Raw genomic sequence first — 20,506 nt, forward strand, 5'->3', positions numbered from 1 at the left:
CAGAGTTGGGTAACTGGGTTTTCAGTAGCTCCTCCTCCTCTTTATTCCTGGTGTGCAGAAGAAGCAAAGTGAAAGTGTGCTTTGCTTCTGGAGAAACTCCAGCATGAAAAGCTGGGTTCTTGGTTTTTTTGTCCCTGAGCTGGTGCCTCCTGTGCTTGGGTACACTGAGAACCTCTCTAAACCCCATCTCTCCCTATTAATTGGCAGGAATGCTGATTGCTGCTGTGGGATGAGGACGGGTGCTTTTCATGTCATGCTAACTGAAATAGAGTGAATGGGTATATGGGTGTGTGTTGGAAGAAGTGAGGTACCCTGGTCCAGGGTAGAGACTTTCCCTGGGTTATTCTCATTCTCAATTTTGTGTGTGTGTGTGTGTGTGTGTCCTATTCTGTGCTGGCTCAGGGCTTTCTACGTTCAAAACTGTTCTTTTTACTCTTCCCATAGTACTAGGTCTTTGCTATTCACTGATGCGCCAATTTCTCCTTAAAAGAGTGGGCCTTAACAGAAGCTGCTTTCTCTGTGATGCCCTGAAGAATGCTGGCTGCAGCTCCGTCTGTTCAGGGAATGATCCCCCGGTGTATGTCAAACCCTAGCCTGTCAGCTTTCTTCCTGAAGACTGCGTTCACTGCAGGTTGGAGCTAAGGGGAAGGTGTCATTTCAGTCAGTCAGTCAGTCAATCAGTCAGTCAAGCCAAGTGCTTTTGTGTGTTTTGGCACTGATTTAGACATGTGACAGACACCGGGGAACAAAACAGAGAAGCCTGCAGCCTGTGTAGTGCTTCTATTCTAATGGGGGGGTGGGTGGTCAGATGGTATACAATGTTCATAGATAAGGAAATGGGATGGTGTGATGGAAGATGTCTGTACTCCAGATAAAGGAAACCTAGAGTGTGGTAAGGGGAAGGTTGCAGTATTAAGGTGGCCAGGCCAGGCCTACCAGGTAAGATTTGAACAGAGATGTAAAGGTAATGTGGGAGTAGGTCAGTCAGATTCTGGGGTAAGAATGGTCCAGGCAGAAGAGCTAGCACCTAGGTTGGTGGGAGCATGCCTGGCTGATGGGTGGGGGGTGGAGGTGGGCCAGTGAGCTGGTGCAGCTGTATAGGAGGAGGTCAGCACATGAGGTCTCATTCATCGTGAGAACCTAGGCCTTTCCTGGAGTGTGACAGGTAGAACCACTCTGGCCGCATGTTGTGAATGGGCTGGGACAGAGGTTCAGGCAGCGGGGCCAGTTGGGAGGATATGGGGAGTCCAGGCAAGACACTTTGGGCTTTGCTTCCTCTTTAAAACCTGAATGCAAATGTATCTTCCATTGCACAGCTGCCCAGGTCACCATCAAATGACACTCCTTGCCCCAGAGGGGCCGTATTTTCTAACCTCTTCATGTCTGTTCTTGCTGTGGGTCACAGAGGTTATAGTGGGGGGAGGGGGAGGAGGAGGAGGGACTGTATGGCCTCTCTTTACTCATGGCCACCTACCCCTGGTCAGGTGAAAGATCGACCTTCCTAATCATCCCTGAGGTCTTGGCAAGGGCTTCCCTGTCTGCAGATGGGCAGAGCCCTGGAGGGTGGGTGGGAAGGACCCATAGGCTGCCTGGGCTAATGAATGCTTCTCAGGTTCTAGGGAAGATAAGCCCTCAAAGACTGGTGTGGGCTTTGAGAACTGACCCAGGGTCCAGCTTTCAATAATTTGCCAAAAGCCTGGCTGAACAGTGGGAAATATTGGAGGCTACTCTTCATGCTGCAGGATGAGTAATGAGCAAGGATTTTGTTGGGAGCTGCAAATCTGGTTGTGAAACTACTGTCCTTTGTGTTAAGCTGCTCAGGGCTGCACCCTCAAGGCGTCCAGGTCAGCTGGACACCCTGAGGGGCCAGGCAGGAGAGCAAGGCTGGCTGCATCCAATGCTGCAGGTGAGGCAGCTGCCCAGGAACATGTTCCATCCAAATGCAGAGGTGGCCCCGCTGGGGGAAAGAGACAGCCTGGCATTGGCTGTTCTCAGGTATTTGAGAGAAGCCAAAAATCCAGGTGTTTCCCCCCATTCCTGCCCACCCCCACCAATCTTTGATGTCTCTTGACTTAAAAATATTGGTAGCCAGTTCTTATATTTGGATGATACTGTATAGATCACATAAATACTGAATTTTATCCTCTAGTGGCCGTATTGTAACTTCTGGCCTAGACAGACAAAGTCAGCCCTATGCTGCCCCTGAAAGATGAGTCGCTGAACAGGTTAAGTGGCTTTGTTGAAGTGTTTTTCTAACTGCTCTCCCCTCTTTTCCTTGAGTGATGACTGAATTCAACATCCTATCACTCCCATTTGTAGTACCTTATAGTCTCGATTGAGTGAGACAGACCATCCGGAAGCTGCTGGAGGTGTGGTTGAAGTGAGTTAGGACATAACTCAATTAATTTTGACTCCTGCTGCCTCCTAGGTTGCAGCCAGCACAATGGAGGTGGACGATGGCGAGAGGGGCTTGCAAGTCGAGTTAGTTCCCTGGCTTCTGGTGAGGTGGTTGCTAGGTGTCTGAGTGACAGGGATGGTCTAATTAAAGTGGGATTGATTTATTAACAGAGCTTTACTGGGCATATAATTTAGCAGCTTGGAGGTGTTGTGGGGCCTGGGGTATTGCTAAAGAGTGCTAAGGCTCCAGATAATTATTGCCTGACTTTGGTGAGAATGACAGATGGGTCCTCATTGTTGGGTAAATTTTGCCTGCAGTTGAAATGGCATTCTTTGTTTCCTCCTCCAGGGGCTCACAGCCTTGGCCCTCTGTGGCCTTGCTGGCTCTCTCACCTCCCTGTGCATTTCCAAGGCATTTTTTCTGCATGTCCCCAAGCCCTCCCTCCAAGCCTGCTGCTTACTCAGCTGCAGGATTTGCATGTGGCTTCACCCTAACAATGGGTTGCCTGGGTCTGCTCCATTTCCCAGCTGTCTTTCTGTTTGAATTGGAGTTTTCCAGCTGAAGTGATTTCTGGCCTGAGTGGAACTTAGTTAAAGAAGGTATGGTCTTTAACCAGACCTGTCTCAATATTTATTTAAGACTTCTGTTGTATGTGTGCTTCTGGGAGTATAGCTGTTATTACCCCCTTGACATGTAAATGAAAGTAGAGTGTAGGGCAAGCAGAAAACTGGGGAGGCTAGAGGACCTCTGGAGGGGAGTGATGTTTTTCTTGAGTCCCTGGCTTCTCTGCCTCCACTAACCTTGGGGGCATTTGCAAGCTACTCATGTCAGTGATTTGGCCTATAGAGATGGATTTCAGAAACAGAGACACAATAAAGACGTATGGTCATGTGTGTTCCTCTTATGACCCCTCAGTGCAGCTGGCTCCCAGCTGTATAAATCTGGTATCTTTTTCTTTTTTTTTTTTTAATTTTTGACATTTATTTTGTTTATTTGATATCTTGCTGTTTTAAACAATGTTGCAATAAACAGCTTTGTATGTATATTTTTGGGTACATTTCTGATTACTTTTTTTTTTAATGAAAGTGTAGTTGATTTACAAGGTTGTGCCAATTTCTGCTGTACAGCAAAGTGACCCAGTCACTGTACAGCAAAGTGACCCAGTCACATGTATATACATTCCTTTTCAGGGAACTGATCCTTACATTCAGTTCCCTGTGCTGAACTGAAGGAGCTCATTACTTATCCATTTTAAATACAATAGTTTGCATCTACTAACCCCAAATTCCCAGTCCATCCCACTCCCTCCCCCGTCCTCCTTGAGAGTCACAAGTCTGTTCTCCATGTCTGTGAGTCTGTTTCTCATTTGTAGATAGGATTGTTTGTGTTATATTTTTGGTTCAACATATAAATGATATCATGTGGTATTTTTCTTTCTCTTTCTGATTTACTTCCGTTAGTATGATATTCTCTAGTTCCATCCATGCAAATAAACCTGGCTTCTGCTCTGCTGATTTAGATCTTTGGCTATGTTGTTACAAGATGGATAATTTTTTACACCAAATAAAATGCATTTCTTTTTCTAATATGAATGGTCATATATAATTGTTGTAGAAAATGTAGACAATTCAGAATATTAGAAAGGAAAGAAACCCACTCAAATATTGCAACCCATCAAAGATTAACCATTGTTATCATTTGAGAGATTTTAGTTTTCAGTGTTTTTTCTTTTTGCTGTTTAGGGCCGCATCTGCAATATATGGGAGTTCCCAGGCTAGGGGCTGAATTGCAGGTACAGGAGCCACCCTACCCCATAGCCACAGCAATGTCAGTTCTGAGCCATGTCTGTGACCTACACAACAGCTCATGGCAATGCTGGATCCTTAACCCACTGAGCGAGGCCAGGGATCAAACCCACATCCTCATGGATACTAGTCAAGTTCTTTACTGCTGAGCCACAATGGGAACTCCTGTTTTCAGTGCATTTTTAAAGCGTAGTTGTACTGTAACACATATATCAATCATCTTTTGCCTTTTCTACGTCAGTTCAAACAATGAATAAATCTATTATCTCACATAACTTCCCTCTTATTCCCATTTGTCTCCAGACAAAATGGCCTCATAAATGTCAGTGCTCCACCTCAGGGCCTTTGCACAGACTCTTCCCATTATCTTAAAGTTTCCTCCTCCAGGTGACTTCGTGGCTCACTCCCCCACCTCCAAATCTTTGCTCACATCTTATCTTCTCAAGTCTCTTATGACCTCTCTGTTCAGTTTGCACCTGCACTAGCCAGAACCTCTCCTGACCCAGACCTGTCCTTGCCCATGGCACCTAGTACTGGTGCCATCAAATATACCAGCTGTTTGTTATCAATATCATTATTCTATCTAGTATGCTAATATAAGCATTAACCAACAGAATTCTTGGTTAACATTTGTGAACAGATTCGTAGAGCTTACTCTTTAAATGGGCCATTCTTTAATCATTACCCTACTGCTAGATATGTAAATTGTGCCCAGTGTTTTGCTATAATAAATCTTATACAAACTTATTATGAACCTTTTGTGTAGAAGTGTTTTCCTATGTCTTAGGTAAGGGATGGCTGGGTCAAAGTATTAAGTATTGTATTAAGGCTCATTTGGCTGCCAGTGTTACCAATTCAACTCAGACTGGCTTGAGCAAATTAAAGGAAATTATTAGATAATGTATTTGAAAAATACAGGAGTGGACTCCAGAGTTCAGTCCATGTCACCAGAGGTTTGATTTGTGTTTGTCTTTAATATCTGCTTTCCTCTGTGTTGGCTTCTTTCTGAGGCAGCCTCTTCTCATTTAGAAGAAAATTGCTACCATCAGCTCCTCTTTGCACAATATCACTTCTGCAGTGCCCTCTTAGAAAGAGAGCCTCTTCCCAATATTTTCAGGAAAAATCTCAGGACAGCTTCTCATTGGCTCACAATGAATTGTGCCAGCTCTGCATCATCAGCTTTGGCCATGAGATGGGGATAAACTAGAGTGGGGTCATGATGTCATCCTGCCCAAGCTCCACTGGTCTAAGGGAAGGGGATATACGAGAGTCAGGGCCCTTTTAACTGAGTGGGGATTAATGGATGCTAGGCAAGCCCCAAACTGTTGATCTTCATTTGACATAGGAACGTTTTAAGAGCTCTGTGTCCTAGTGGGTATAAAAAAAAAAAAAAAAAAAAAAAATAACACCTAGAAATAAGACAGCAGGGAAAGCGAGAGGAGCCCAGTTGCTAAGTGTGCATTTCTGGGTATGCAAGTCCAGCCTCATCAGATGGCGGCCTCCTCCCATTGGGGAGTGAGGGGAGTGAGAGGCAGAAAGCTCAGACCTCAGCTCCCTGGGGAATGAGACTCACTGGCCTGTAGGCTGCTGGTAGTCTATAGGCTACACTGGCTCCTTGAGTGCACGTTTAAGCTATGAGTGATGGAGACAAGTTCTGAATGTGAGGAGCAGACACATTACTGAAATTTGCCCTTATTTTCCCACTGGTACTAGAGGTATCCAGATGAATTTGAAGGCTACTGGTGGTTGGGTGTTCTGTCCAGGATCGACTACAGTATTTGCTGAACAGCCTCACACCACATGCTGATGGCCACAGATACTTTGTTACCTTCAACTGGAGCCTTGTCCTTGACCCAGAGCAGCCTTCCTGGGAGAGCTCTGCCCTTGCAATTGGGTTGGACCTTGCCAGCTTGCAGCATAATTGTCTGATGTCAGAAGGGCTCTTTCTTCTCCGTTATCCAAGGTCAAATCTAGCACCTGCATTAAAGGCACTGCTGTCAACCAGTCCCACTCTTTAATATTTTCTTTCTTTTCTTTTTTTTTTTGTCTTTTTGCCTTTTCTAGGGCCAGTCCTATGGAGGCATATGGAGGTTCCCAGGCTAGGGGTCCAATCGGAGCTGTAGCTGCTGGCCTACGCCAGAGACACAGCAATGCGGGATCTGAGCCATGTCTGCGACCTACACCACAGCTCACAGCAACACCGGATCTTTAATTCACTAAGCAAGGGCAGGGGTTGAACCCGCAACCTCATGGTTCCTGGTCCGATTTGTTAACCTTTTTTCTTTTTTCTTTTTTTTTTTTTTTTTTTTTTTTTGTCTTTTTGCCTTTCAGTCCCACTCTTTGAGTCAGTTCTTATCCCAGAATTAGGATGTGTCAAGTCAAGTTACAGGTTGAAGAAAATTAAAGTCATTACTTGACACTCTAAGGAAATATATAAAAAGCCAGCTGACCCCTTTCACTTAGGTCCCGTGCTGATGACTATTTGCTGTTCTTTCATTGAGAAAGCTGCAGAGTTGTTCCCGAAGGGAAGCTGCCAGAGCTGTGACTGCACAGAGGGCCCTGCAGCGTGCCCTCCATTCCTCATGCAGTCTTCCACCTTTCCCCTTTCCAGCTCATTGAGGAAATTAGTTGGAGCCAACTTAGAAGTAAATGATACAAGCGAATGTTTCCCTTTTGTTAAGGATCTTGGGTAACCTGGAGCGCTCCTGCTCCCATTCTCCCTGGTGCATGGGAGACAGAACTATAGGAATATTCCACTTGTGCTCTAAGTCATTCATCCACTTTGCAGGCTTAACACACACACGTGGGATTTTCTAGTATAATTCCAAGTATGTGAAATCATGAACCCTCGATGCCTATGGGGTCGGGAAAACGCCACCAGTGAGTGGGCATCTCTATTGGATTCCTGAGTCTTCTGAAACAAGGTTCCTTGTGTTTCTTTCTTTGTTTCTTTTTTTTTTTTTTTGGTCTTTTTGCCTTTTCTAGGGCCACTTCTGCAGCATGTGGAGGTTCCCAGGCTGGGGGGGGGGGGGGTTCTAATCAGAGCTGTAGCCGCCAGCCTATGCCAGAGCCACAACAACGTGGGATCTGAGCCACGTCTGTGACCTACACCACAGCTCACAGCAATGCCAGATCCTTAACCCACTGAGCAAGGCAGGGATTGAACCCGAAACGTCACGGTTACTAGTCAGATTCGTTAACTACTGCACCATGATGGGAACTCCAGGTTCCTTGTGTTTCTTAATATGAGCAAGTGGGCACTGACTTTTTTGAAATCTGTAGCCTACTCTGCAAGAGCCTGATATTACCAAACATGTGATTAAAACATTTTCAAGTGAAAGTTTAGTGTTTGGAAAGCAGGAGGTCTTCTGTGATGGCAAGTGGAGTGCTTTTCCAGCTGTGCCATCCATTCTGAGCTGCCCGGTCCAGACAGTGCAGGTGGAGATGGAGGCAGGGCGATGGTCCATCTGGCCCAACAGCTCTTTTTCTTTTCTTTTTTTTTTTTTTCTTTTTAGGGCCACAGTTATGGCATATGGAAGTTCCAAGTCTAGGGGTCAAATCGGAGCTGCAGCGGCCAGCCTACACCACAGCCACTGCAATGCAGGATCTGAGTCACATCTGTGGACCTATACCACAGCTCATGGCACTGCTGGATCCTTAACCCACTGAGCAAGACCAGGGATTGAACCTGTGTCTTCATGGATGCTAATCAGGCTTGTAACCTGCTGAGTCACAACAGGAACTCTGATGGCCGAGCATCTCTCCATTTGCAGTATATATTGAGCAAATGGGTGAGATGTTAGTGGGAGTTAGTAGGGTTCCCATTACTGACAAAGAAGTTATCTACAAAAAGCACAACTAAGATAGCCTAAAAACAGATTGTAAAGGGAAAAAAACAGTTGCTTCAGTTTGTTCCTATGAAATTATCTTATTTGTTTATTTTTGGGGGCATGCCTGCGGCAGGTGGATGTTCCCGGGCCAGGGGTCAAACCTGCACCACAGTAGCAACCAGAGCCACAGCAGTGACAACGCTGGATCCTTAACCTTGCTGAGCCACCAGGGAACTCCATGTTCCTGTGAAATTTTATTCAGCTTAATTCACAGTTATTGAGTACTTCCTGTGAGCCAGACCCAGTGTCTTATAGGGCAGCTTGGTGCTCAGGGCAGCCTGTCAAAAGGTCTGCTGCCTTTTTTTTTTTTTTTTTTTTTGCACATGTCAACCTGGCTTGGGAGTCAGGTTCTTTGGAGAGGTTCAGGGCCCCTTTGCACCACCACACCTGTGTTGCCCGGGAGAGATACAGTCAGTCACTGCACATGGCTGGCTTTGCCTTTCTCTAGGGACAGCAAGGATGGCCAAAGCAGCTCATGTCACGAACACAGGAGATCAGGAATATGCTGGGTCACACAGCCCGAGGACCGGAATGGGGCCAAGTTCCTGGAAAGGCATGGAAACTTTGGGAAGCCAGGGGCTCTCTCTTGCTCCAGTGCTGCCTTTGCCCTATGCTTGCCTCTTTGCTCCTCAGTCTGTTTCCATTCCACCAGCATACATTGACCAACTAGACTCTATCTCAATTCCTTTTGTGTTTTGCTTTTTAAGTTTGAAACTTTATTGGAAGACTTGCTAATTTTGTGCTGCAATTATCTGTAAAAATCAAGGTAGTAGTGGGTTGCTTATAACCTTCAAAAAATCTATCAAATTGTTGCCAGGCGAAGAAGATAGATTAGTTCTACCAGGAACTTGGTCAGAATTGGGAGAAAGAAGTTCTTAGTATATTTATCAGCTACATCCTTTATAATGTCAACTTAAAAAATATACACAATATAAAAGTTGAGAATTAAGTTTTATTTGGGACAAAATGAGGACCGTAGCCCAGGAGGCAGCAATTCAGATAGCTCTGAAACACTGCTGCAAAGAGTCAGGGGAAAGTCAGTGTAGAGGTGATTTTGGTGAAGCGGGGGGAGGTTCATGCAGCCAAGCACATATTTTGCAGAAGGTCAATGCTAGTCTCCTGAAGGTTACTGCTGGTCATGAGCAGATGTCACCATGAAGGACTTTCAGTACTTTTCTATATATGAGGAGATGTAGGAATCGGGTTCATAAAATCTTCTCCTGTAAACAACTATCTGAAGGCCTGTTCTGCCAGTTTTCCCAGAGCACAGAGTGCCTCACTCCAGATTTGCACCCTGAGCTCTTTGAGGGGGTGTTGACGGTCAACAGGTGTAACGACTTATGATTCACTCCATGTAGAGGCAAGTGGCAAGTGCCAATCTCCAGTTCTCCATAAACAATAAAATTCTTGGATCATTTCTGCTATACAGAGGAATTCTTAATTCATGGAATGAAATATGCTTGGGTCACACTGGGTCACACCCTCCTTATGGCTGGGGGCAGGGGTACCAAGCACAGTATGGTTCCCTGGGGCTATTCCTTGACCTTGTGGATAAGACAGAGCACAGCTCCCAGAGAAGGGATGTGTGGTGGGCTGAGTGAGAGTCTGAATGGGTATGGACCTCCATGCCCTGTGCTCACACCTCCCTTACTCACACCTCCCTTACTCCCTGAACTCCAGTGCCCAGGACAGTTCACTTCAAAGCCTTGCTGACCTGCTGAGTTAGGTTTCATTCTTTATTGGGTTGGGTTTCATTCTTTATTGGTGAGTGGGCATATGCTTGTTAAAAATAGCTTTTATGTGGAGATCTGCCTTTATTAAGTCAAATTGAGAACTGTCTCTGAAGCTGGACATGGCTTTGGCACAGAACAGGTCACAGAATTCAACAAAAGTGCTGCCCAATGAACTTGCCCCCCCAAAAAAAGTAGATAGAGTTTTGAATATGGATGACATATATTTTACTTATAAATACGGCATCTACTTTGTAGACATCTCTCATTTAAGATAATTTGTTCTTGGAGTTTCCCATTGTGGCTCAGTGGTAACGAACCTGACTGGTATCCATCAGGATGCAGGTTCCATCCCTGGCCTTGCTCAGTGGGTAAAGGATAGGGCGTTGCTGTGAGCTGTGGTATAGGTCTCAAATGCAGCTTAGACCCCACGTTGCTGTGGCTGTGGTGAAGGCTGGCAGCTGCAGCTCTGATTCAATCCCTAGCCTGGTAACTTCCATATGCTGCAGGTGCGGCCCTAAAAAGCAAAATAGTAATGATAATAATAATAATAATAATAATAATAATAATAATAAAATTTAAAAAGATAATTTGTTATTTCTTTCTAAACAGTTTTTTTGAGATCTACACTGGATTTTAAGCTCTGGTGGGCAAGAGATTTTTTTTTTTTCCATTCCCGCCAGTGATGGTGTGCAAATATAGTTTACCACCACTAATTACCTGATAATGGGGACAGTTTAGATGGTTATTCACTTTCAAGGTTTAATATGGTTCCCAGCTCTCTATTCCCAGTTGCTAAAGTCTCAAAGTCTCAGCCATTGTTTGATTGACAACTGCTTAAGCGTTTTCATTCTGAAGCTGGCCCTTTAGTGCCTTAGGGCACCCTGGGAAGGGAGGTTGTTGCAGACGAAGCCTGGAATCTTTTCACCTCACTCTTTAATTTGTTTAATTCTCAGATTTGACAAGTACAGTTAATTTTTGATTTTATTCTCTCAGAACTTTTCCCTTGATATTTAAAAGTCCGTATCAGATATGTGAATATTCTCACAAATGAGAGAAAAAGTATACTTGAGGTCTTAAAAGATTCTGAATACTATTTTCTTTCTTTTTAGCTGTCTCCGTAATGAGGTACAGCGCCTCTGCTTTTGGGTTTGCAGTAAGTAACCTGAAATGTACTTTTATGAAGTATTGCTCATTTCTCCCAAGCCCACAGATCTCACATTGGGCTCTTAGTTTAGAGGGTGGTTAGCAGATGAGCAAGAGCACGGCAAACATACCTTTTATGAAAGGGCCTTTCACTGTGACAGTCGAATAGAACTCAACTGCAGTTGACACTGTACCAGTCTCAGTAATAGATCAGGGCCACCATGTTTTCCATAACTGGACAGGATGTTTTATAGGGTTTTAGCCATAGTTTGAAAATGGCACTCACTGGAGTGAAGCTGTTGCTGGTGTGGGCAGAGGTGCTGGGAGTTAAGACCAGGGATGCTGGTACCAGGATAAGTCAGTCTGTAGCCAGATGAGTGGTCACTTGGCTTCTGAGACTGCTTCCTGCTAGGAGTTGATTAGAGAAAATGGGGATGCTGAAAACTTGGGTAAAGTCCATACATCCTTTTAAGAGGGGCCAGTGCTTGTAACTTGCAAGATGAAAATTGTGCTGCGGGCTTCAGTGACTCATGCAGAGAAGGCTCCTTTCAATAGCACCCCCTGCACCACTCTAGGGCTTTCCACACCCGAGGGTGTGTGTTTCTGTTCCCAAACCCACTTCTTCCCTTTGTTGTGAGAACTTAATGTTTTGAGGCTTGCGGATGCTTTTCAGAATCTTCTGAAAGGTGCGGACTGTCTCCCTAGAAAGATGCATGTGTGCGCACATGCAAAGACACGTACACAAACACACTCCCTCCCGCCTTGTCTCACTCACACTCCTCCCTCTTTCCCTCTGTTTCTCTCTCCCTCTCTGTCATACACTTCCTCATTCAAACAAAAGCATTGACTTTTGTACCCAACTTCAAAGTGTTGGCCAACCCGCAGGAGCCCCTGGGTGACCCCACCCCGGGCCCCAAGTAGAACAGTTCCATTGAGAGCCAGAGCCCAGAGTTCTCAGCCTGAATCTTTTACTTGGGGTGGAATAGTTTCACATGTGTCAGAGCAGTATCATCACTGCCCGCTTCCTCTCCCTGAAGAGCTGGGAGCGGGGGGCCTTGGGAGCAGAGCCCACCACACCACAGAGTGTGGTTTCTCAGACCCTGGGAGCAGGGGAAGGGGCACGGAGTGTTGGGTATCTTGCCTCACAATTCCTAGGAGCCTCCTTGAGGGCGACGTGTGGCAGGCATTTTCTCTGCTCACATGTTCCAGGTGACAACACAGTCGCCTCATGTCTTCACAGTTGTCTCCTGTTAACTCTGAAAAGCCGCTAATGCTGTGTCTCCTTCTCCTAGTTTGATGCCATCCTCGACGTACTGTCCTCGGCGATTGTGCTGTGGCGTTACAGCAATGCAGCCGCTGTGCACTCTGCCCACAGGGAGTACATGTAAGTGGATTGTTCTCTTCTTCCAGGCTGCAGGACCCTCGTCAATCAAAGCCATTGAATTAGGCTGTCAGCACAGCTCACCCTGCAGCTCTGCTCCCAGTGATGAGACTAAGGTCCCCAAACTGCCTTTGAAAATGTCTGATGGGGCAGCTCTGAGATGGCCCCCTCCTAGGGTGATCAGAGAGATGGATGTCCCTTTGTAATGCTCCCTGTTTTCTGCTCTTGAGGCTGGAGTGAATGTTTGTGTGTCCGTTTGTCTGTTTGTCCATCATCTATCCATCCATCTGTCCATCCATCCTCTTTCTCTTTGTGTTACTGGAATCTTTTCCCTTGAATTTTCATGCTTTTTTTCCCCTTTGTTTTTATGTAAGATGAGTTCTTCATTGTAATTTATGGTAGAAGCCTTCGGGGCATTCTAAATTATTCTACTTCTGTTCCTCTCTGATTTAGAGGGTGCTGCCTGTTCTAGTCTCTACATCTTGTGGGTGATGATTTTATCTTTGAGGTACTTGTATTTGTGACTATTATACACCTGTCTTTTCCAATTTCCTTTTTTTTTTTTTTAATCCCCTTAGTAATTCCCAGATTCCAGAGTCAGATTTGTTGGCTTTGAATCTCAGCTCCACCCCTTGTTGGCTTTGAAACTGTGGGGAGCTACATTAACTGCCCTATGCCTTATTTCTGCCTCTGGAAAAAAAGGAGAAAAAGCAGTATGTCCTTATAAGGTTATTGTGATGATTATGTGAGTGAGATAAGAATCGTCACAATGTATGATGTAATATAATATTATGTTAAGTACATTAACTTAGAGCAGTGTTTGGCATGTGGTTGAGTAAGCCTTAGTTGTCATCATTATCAATTATTAAGGCAGCTCCCCTGGGACTGAGCCATCACTGGTCGTTAGAACAACAGCTTTACTCCACCTCTGCAGCCTTTGGACAGTCGAATACAAATGAGGAAATGCCCTGTGGTTTGTGATGGTGTCCAGACAAAAGCTACTCTTGATGAGGATGCTATTTCACGTTCCACCATACAAATGTTGAGTGTCAGGGGACTCAGATGGTAATCAGTTTGAGGTTGCATGTACCAAATGGAAAGCTTTTGAAAGATGATGCCGTAAATGATTGGAGAGAGAGCAAGCAAATTTTAGTTTAGTTTTTGCCCTTAGAGCATAAAATCTTCTTTGAAGTGTTTGTTCTTTTTCTGCTGCCCTTCGGCATGTGGAGTTTCCCGGCCAGGGGTCAGATCTGAGCCTCAGTTTTGACCTCAGCTGCAGATCTTTTAATCCACCATGCCAGGCTGGGGATTGAATTCTCATCTAGGCACTACGGAGACATTGCCGATCCCATTGCACCACAGTGGGAACTCCTCTTTTAAGTGTTAAATGATATTTTAATGTGCATTAGCTCTTTTAACAAATATAATTAAAGTATCAAATCTGTGATATCATAGGTGATTTTTTAGGATAAGGTTTGGAAATGGATGCCAATTTATTGGTTGAAAAAATTAGGAAACAGTAGTAGTAAATTGATTTTGTAAAAGTTCATTTGATGGTGCCATATCGATCAACGTTGAGTTAACACTGGTCTAACTAAAGGAGCAGTGAGAGCATCTCCCCAGGCTGTTGCCAGCTGGTATTTGAAGAATACTGTGAGAACAATCTGGAGAGTGCTATGTATGGTCACCTTTCAAGAGCTAGTCCCTATCTTGGCAGAAGAGCACCTATTCTTTGGTTCTACAGTTGCTATAGTTGTTATCCAATATGGCAGCCACTAATGACTATTTTAGCATTTATATGTGGCTGGTTCTAACTAAAAGGTGTTATAAGGGTAAAACACATACCAGATTCCAAAGACATAGTAAGAAAAAAGGAATATAAGCATTTTATTAACAATTCAAAACCAGTATGGTTACATGTTGATATAAGGCTGTTTTGGATATATTGCCTTAAGTAAACTTAAAGTTAATTTTACTTTTGTTTACATTTTCAGTATGACTTTTAGAAATTTAAAGTGACACATGTGGCTTTTATATTTCTGTGGGGTCTTAACCCTCAGAAGCAAAAGCTCTTCCCTCTGCTTTTTCTTATTTTATAGTTAATAACCCAGAATTTGATTTGCAGTTCCAGAGGAGTTGAGTTTAGTGTTTCTCAATTTCTCTCTCCTAATTTGCTTTTTTAATCTGATTTCCTTTATGCTAAAATGAGTTTCTTACACATTAGGCACAAAGCCACACATTATGATTTTTGTGCAGTGTTGGGATGGATCTCTGTGGGCATTTGCCAGGTGGCCTGGAGTTTTTCCAACATCAAGATTGATGACAAGAAATGTCATTGGTTTCACTGTTTTTAATGATCCCCAAACAGGTACCCTTAAGACATGTATATCTGTGTTAATACACATAACGCAGAAATTCACAGATTGGCTTTGATGATTCCCAGATGCTAGTTCAGCGCGATGATGCCCATGAATTCATTTGGAGATTCTTAAGCTGGGAATTAAAACAACACTCACAATCTTTGTATTGTTGGCTTAAAGTTTTAATATCTGGCTCATCCCATGGAAATTAAAAAGTCAAAATTCACTGCCAGCTGAGAAACTAATGTTTGCGTATTAATGAGCATGAATGAATTATCAGGGGCATAGCTAGAGGAGCCATTGGTTTTCAGTTAGTTGCTGGAGAGCAAGATTAGAGCGAAATAGCAAACTAGTTCTTAGTTAACTCTTCTAATTGTCACTCTTATCTTCAGAGTGAATCTTGAGCTTGGAATTGCCAATGCAGAAAGGATAGAAACCCTCCTCGGCCTTGCTGCCCGCTGACTTGGTGTTTACTGGGGTGTAGTGGGTGTTTGATGCTCAGAGGGAGAGAATGTGCCTTCAGCACTGCCACAGAGCATAGTCCCAATTGCTTCGTTTTGTTTTACACTTTTTTTTTTTTTTTTGGCTGCACCCGCAGCACCTGGAAATTCCCAGACTAAGAATAGAACCTGTGCCACAGCAGTGACCCAAGCTGCTGCAGGGACAAAGCCGGATCCTTAATCCCCTATGCCACAAGACACCTTACTACAGTTACTGTTGTGGTAAAAAACCTAACAACATAAAGTTCCCGTTGAGGCTCAGCAGGTTAAGAACCTGACCTAGTGGTCCGTGAGGATTTGGGTTTGATCCCAGGCCTCACTCAGTGGGTTAAGGATCTGGTGCCAACACAAGCTCCAGCAGAGGTTGAAGATATGGCTCAGGTCTGGTGTGGCTGTGGTGTAGGCTTTAGCTTGGGGACTTCCATATGCTGCAGGTGCAGATGTAAAAAGAAAAAAAAAAGCCATACAGCATTATATTTACAATCTTAAACACTTTAAGTGTATAGTTCAGGAGTGTTAAGTATATTCATGTTGTAGTGAACTCAGCTATGTAACTTCTTCATCTTGTAAATTGATACTCTGTAATCATTAAACAATGGCCTATTCCCCTCCCCCCCCAGCTCTTGGTAACTACCCTTCTACTTTCCATCTCTATGGATTTGACTGCTCCCTAGGTCCCTCATATAAATGGAATCATACAGTATTTGTCCTTTTGTGACTGGCTTTTTTCACTTGGCATAATGTCCTCAAAGTTCATCCACATTGTAGCATATGTCAGAATTTCCTTCCTTTTGAAGGCTGAGTAATATTCCATTTTATGTAGAGACCACATTTTGTGTATCTGTTCATCTATTGATAGACACTTGTGTTGTTTTCACCTCAACCATTGTGAATAGTGATGCTTTGAACATGGATGTGCAAACATCCATGACCCTGCTTTCAATTCTTTTGGAAGTATATCCCAAAGTGGGATTGCTGGGTCATATGGTAACCCATGTGAGCCATTAACGACAGTCTTTAATGTTTTGAGGAACCTCCATACTGTTTTCCATAGCAATTGCCCCGTTTTGTAATTCCACAAATAGTTATCTATTTGGAAAAGCTCCAAATGAATGTGGTGGGGAATATGTATGTGGGGAAGGTGGACCATCAGGCTTACAGGTGGTCAGGGTTTTCAACCGGTGACTGTGATAGAAGGAAGGGCAAAAGAGTCATTGGTTTGTAAAGGAGGGATTCTAAACAATACACCAGAATATCTTAACTGCTTGAGGAGGGACAGGAGGACCATGCTGAGGTTAATGCATAGGCCTCTTGGATTAGGCTTGCTTTTCTTGGCTGGTGCTGGTGTGGAGCACTGATTTGAGAGTGGGATGCTGAGAGCCAGGATTTCACCAGTGGTTCATTTACTGGTGGGGATTTGGGGTAAGAGTGGGTGGCTGAGGTAGGGTGAGGTTGAAAGGTCAGGGGCATGAAGGAGGCCTGGTGTTGGCTGGATGCTCCACTGGGAGTCCGGGAATGTTTTGCAGAATTCAGGGAGGAAATCAAGGCAGTGAAACAGGTGTTCTTGTCACCAGTGAAGGAAGGAGAGGGGCCAGGAGGTAGGGGGTGACTGCAAAGACGGTAGCGGGTGGTTTAGTCTGAGGGCAACTGGGGGTGGTGTGGGAGAAAGTCAGAGACCTGATGTGGAATTCACCAAGAGGAAGACAGGCTTTGAGAAAGTGGATGAGAGAGGAAGGCAGCCTCCTTGTCAAAGATAGGAAAGGCAGCTTCCTCAGGGAACAGCCAGGTTTTATTAGGGCCGCAGGGGAGGCAAGAGGCAGAAGAGTCTGGGTATGTGGAGACTGGAGTAGGATGAAAATGTTTGGGAGGGAAGGGAGCAGGCCCACGCAGGGGGCTGTGGAGTGCAGTTATAAGGATGGGGTGGTGATGGTTGTCCTGGTGAGAGTGGATTGCTGTGAGGCCAAGCAAAAGAATGAAGTACTGTTTGTACACTGACATGGTGATCTCCGAGGTTCATTAAGCAAAGAAAGCGTAGAGTCAAATCGTGTTTAAGGTCTTGTCTCATTGGTTTTAACTAGAGAGGTTTGCATCCACACACACGGCTTGGGCATGTGGGCAAATCTTGGCAAGCATACAAAGGAGCCTGGTACCAGGATCGCCTCTGGGAGGGGGGTTGGGGACAGAGAAAGAGGGGAGACAGTTTCTTTATACCCCTTAGACCAGGGCTGTCCAATAGAACTCTCTGTGATGATGCCATGTTCTCCCTCCGCACTGTCCAGTGTGGCTGCCACAAGCCACATGTGGCCATTGAGACCTTGACCTGAGGCCAGCAGGACCAGGGAATTAGATTCTTAACTTTATTTCATTTGAATTAATTTAAGTTTGTTTCTTTTCTTTTTTTCTTTTTTTTTTTTTTTTTAAGGACCACACCTGTGGCATATGGACGTTCCCAGGCTAGGGGTCGAATCAGAGCTACAGCAAAGCTGGATCCTTAACCCACTGAATGAGGCCAGGGATTGAACCCGCCTCATGGTTCCTAGTCAGATTCGTTTCCACTGCGCCACGATGGGAACTCCTTAATATGAATTAATTTAAATTTACATAGACATACAGGTGGCTGGTGGCTACCATTTTGGATAATGCCTCTTTTAGCTAGTATGATTATTTTTATAAAATAGACAAAGTTGTTGATACATCAGAGTCCAGGGAACTTGGAAATGAAAGCTGATGAGGGAGGGAAGGAAGTGCTGGAGGCAGAGGGTGTGGGAGAAATCAGCATAGGAGGAACTTGGCAGGGCGAAAGGACACAGGGAATTTCACTCCTGTCTGAGGTGTTCTCAGCCCTGGGGTACCATGTAAGTCCACGGGAAAGTACCACAGCCTCCCGCTGCCATCAGCCGCAGAGGGCCTCAGGATGCTTGCCACCGAAAGTACAGCTGGGCACTCACTGGGGGCCTCTTGACATTTTGCATGTGATCGCGGCACAGGTGGGAGGCCCCGAGAAGGCTCCCTGGTCCCAGCTGTCTGTTTGGGCCACCCGTCAGCTCCCTGAGATGGAGAGGTGGAGGCAGATGGAAGGCTGTGCACGTTTCCAGGCTTCCAATCCTGCCACGCAGAGGCGAAAACACAGCCCAGGAGGTTGTTCTCTTGTTCCAAATGGACCTCCAAATGGCCTTATGCTCAGCAGCATGTGGAGAAGTGGATGCAAGAGTTGTGGGGAGATATTCTTAGAGAGGTGAAGTGCTCTGTGTGTCTTCCTGTGTGGAAAAGGTGGGGCATGCTGCTTCTCACCCAGGCAGGGTATTTCCTTTTCCAATTTGCTGAGCCAAATGCTTGTCTTGAAAGCCACCAGTTGACAGGATGGCTTGATAGTCTCGATTCCTGGTGTCAGTAGCCCCTTTGCTGGTTTTGAAACAGTTACGGAAATTGAACATGAAAACTGATGCAGTCAAAAAAAGGATGGGTTGGTAATTTGCACTTGGTACCTGGTCTAAGTGGACCACAAAGGCAAAGAGTTATACCAAGACCATATTAAAGTAGAACCTTGTTCCCCCGTCTCCCCTTTCTCAGGAGGCAGGCAATCTGGCCCTAAATTGAGGACTCTGGGAAGGCGAATTGCATTTCCCCCACCTTTTGTCTAGTGCTCTCAACTTTACAAGCTCTTGAGTGTGTTTTAGCTTAAGAGAACAAGAATAAATAACTTCAGAGATGCCCTCAATGACTGATGAGAGCTAATGCAGAAGGTAGAGCTTTGATGGCAGGACATGAGCTCATCTCCTTTGAATAGTTTGGATTGAGTCTCTTTATTTTTTTTAGGGCTACGCCTATGGCATATGGAAGTTCCAAGACTAGGGGTAAAATTGGAGCTATAGCTGCTGTCCTACACCACAGCCACAGCAACGTCAGAGCCAAGCCACATCTGCAACCTACACCACAGCTCAAAGCAGTGTTGGATCCTTATGATAGAGAGTGAAGCCAGAGACTGAACCTGCATCCTCATGGATGCTAGTGGGGTTTGTTTCTGCTGCACCACAGTGGGAACACCCTGGATTGAGTCTTGCCTGAAGGTAGAAGGGAGTCCCCTTCCACTGTTAGGAAGAGAACATATAAAACCCACCAGGGCCAGATGATAATGGATTTTGATGGAGTGGGCAGGCTGTATTAGAGAAAGGAAGGTAGGCTTGGTTCCAGTAGCAATTCAATTGTGTTTCACCAAAAGACACTGAAGTTCTAACCCCTTGTACTGCAGAATGATACCTTATCAGGAAGTAGGATCTTTGCAGATGTCACCAGTTAGATGAGGTCCTAATCTAGTAAGACTGGTGTCCTTGTGAGAAGAGGAGACACACACACACAGAGGCATTCAAGGAGAAAATGACCATGTGACAATGGGGACAGAATTCAGAGACATGTATGTATGAGCCAAGGATTATCGGTAAACACCAGCAGCTGGAAGAAATAAGGAAGGATTCTGCCCTGTAGGTTTCAGAGTGAGTGTGGGCCTGCCAACAGCTTGGTTGCAGACTTTGAGACTCCAAAACTGTGAGACAGTGAATTTCTGTTGTGGAAGTTCCCGTTGTGGCTCAGTGCATTACTAAGCCGGCTAGTGTCCTTGAGGATACAGGTTTAATGCCTGGTCTCGCTCAGCGGGTTAAGGATCCTGCGTTGCCATGAGCTGTGGTGAAGGTCAGAGATGAGGCTCAGATCTGGTGTGGCTGTGGCATAGGCTCTGATTCCACCCCTAGCCTGGGAACTTCCATATGCCACAGGTGCAGCCCTAAAAAGCAAAAAAAAAAAAAAAAAAAAGTTGTTTTAAAACCCCCTAGTTGGTGGTGCTTTGTTATAGCAGCCATAGGAAACTGATTCTGTCTCTGAGGATAGTTCTCTATCAGACCTACATTCACTTGCTCTGTGACCTTCAGTGATTTATTAATCTTTTGAAACCTGTTTCTCATGGGTGAAGGTCAGGGGAAGGCCATGGTAGCTACCAAAGGTCACTGAGGTGAGGATTAAACATGATGTTGATGTAACATCAATATGTGCTCCAAAATAGGTCTGATCACTTATTTTCCATCCTTAGAGTTTTGAAAAAAATTTTTTTTTTTTTTTGGTCTGTTGTCTTTTTTGTTGTTGTTGTTGTTGCTATTTCTTGGGCCGCTCCTGCGGCATATGGAGGTTCCCAGGCTAGGGGTCCAATCAGAGCTGTAGCCACCGGCCTACGCCAGAGCCACAGCAACGCGGGATCCGAGCCGCGCCTGCAACCTACACCACAGCTCATGGCAACGCCGGATCGTTA

At 45.1% G+C, this 20,506-nt stretch overlaps 1 protein-coding gene across 5 annotated transcripts in view; it reads left to right on the forward strand.

Annotated features, from left to right (window-relative positions):
* TMEM163 (transmembrane protein 163) overlaps positions 1-20,506 on the forward strand; it is a 464,307-nt gene that overhangs the window by 340,163 nt on the left and 103,638 nt on the right. For 2 of the 5 annotated variants that reach the window (XM_085001412.1, XM_021075190.2), the window contains 2 exons: positions 10,936-10,979; positions 12,262-12,353. The exons of the other annotated variants lie outside the window; for them this stretch is intronic. In XM_085001412.1, coding sequence (XP_084857538.1) covers positions 10,947-10,979; positions 12,262-12,353 — 125 coding nt within the window. In that variant the 5' untranslated portion in view covers positions 10,936-10,946. The remainder of the gene's footprint in view (positions 1-10,935; positions 10,980-12,261; positions 12,354-20,506) is intronic. 5 annotated transcript variants of the gene reach the window in all.

The sequence above is a fragment of the Sus scrofa genome, chromosome 15 (assembly GCF_054392235.1).
Source record: "Sus scrofa isolate SSC_HxYL_T2T_F1_AM1 chromosome 15, Sscrofa_HxYL_maternal_Yorkshire_Landrace_v2.0, whole genome shotgun sequence".
Classification (NCBI taxonomy): domain Eukaryota; kingdom Metazoa; phylum Chordata; class Mammalia; order Artiodactyla; family Suidae; genus Sus; species Sus scrofa.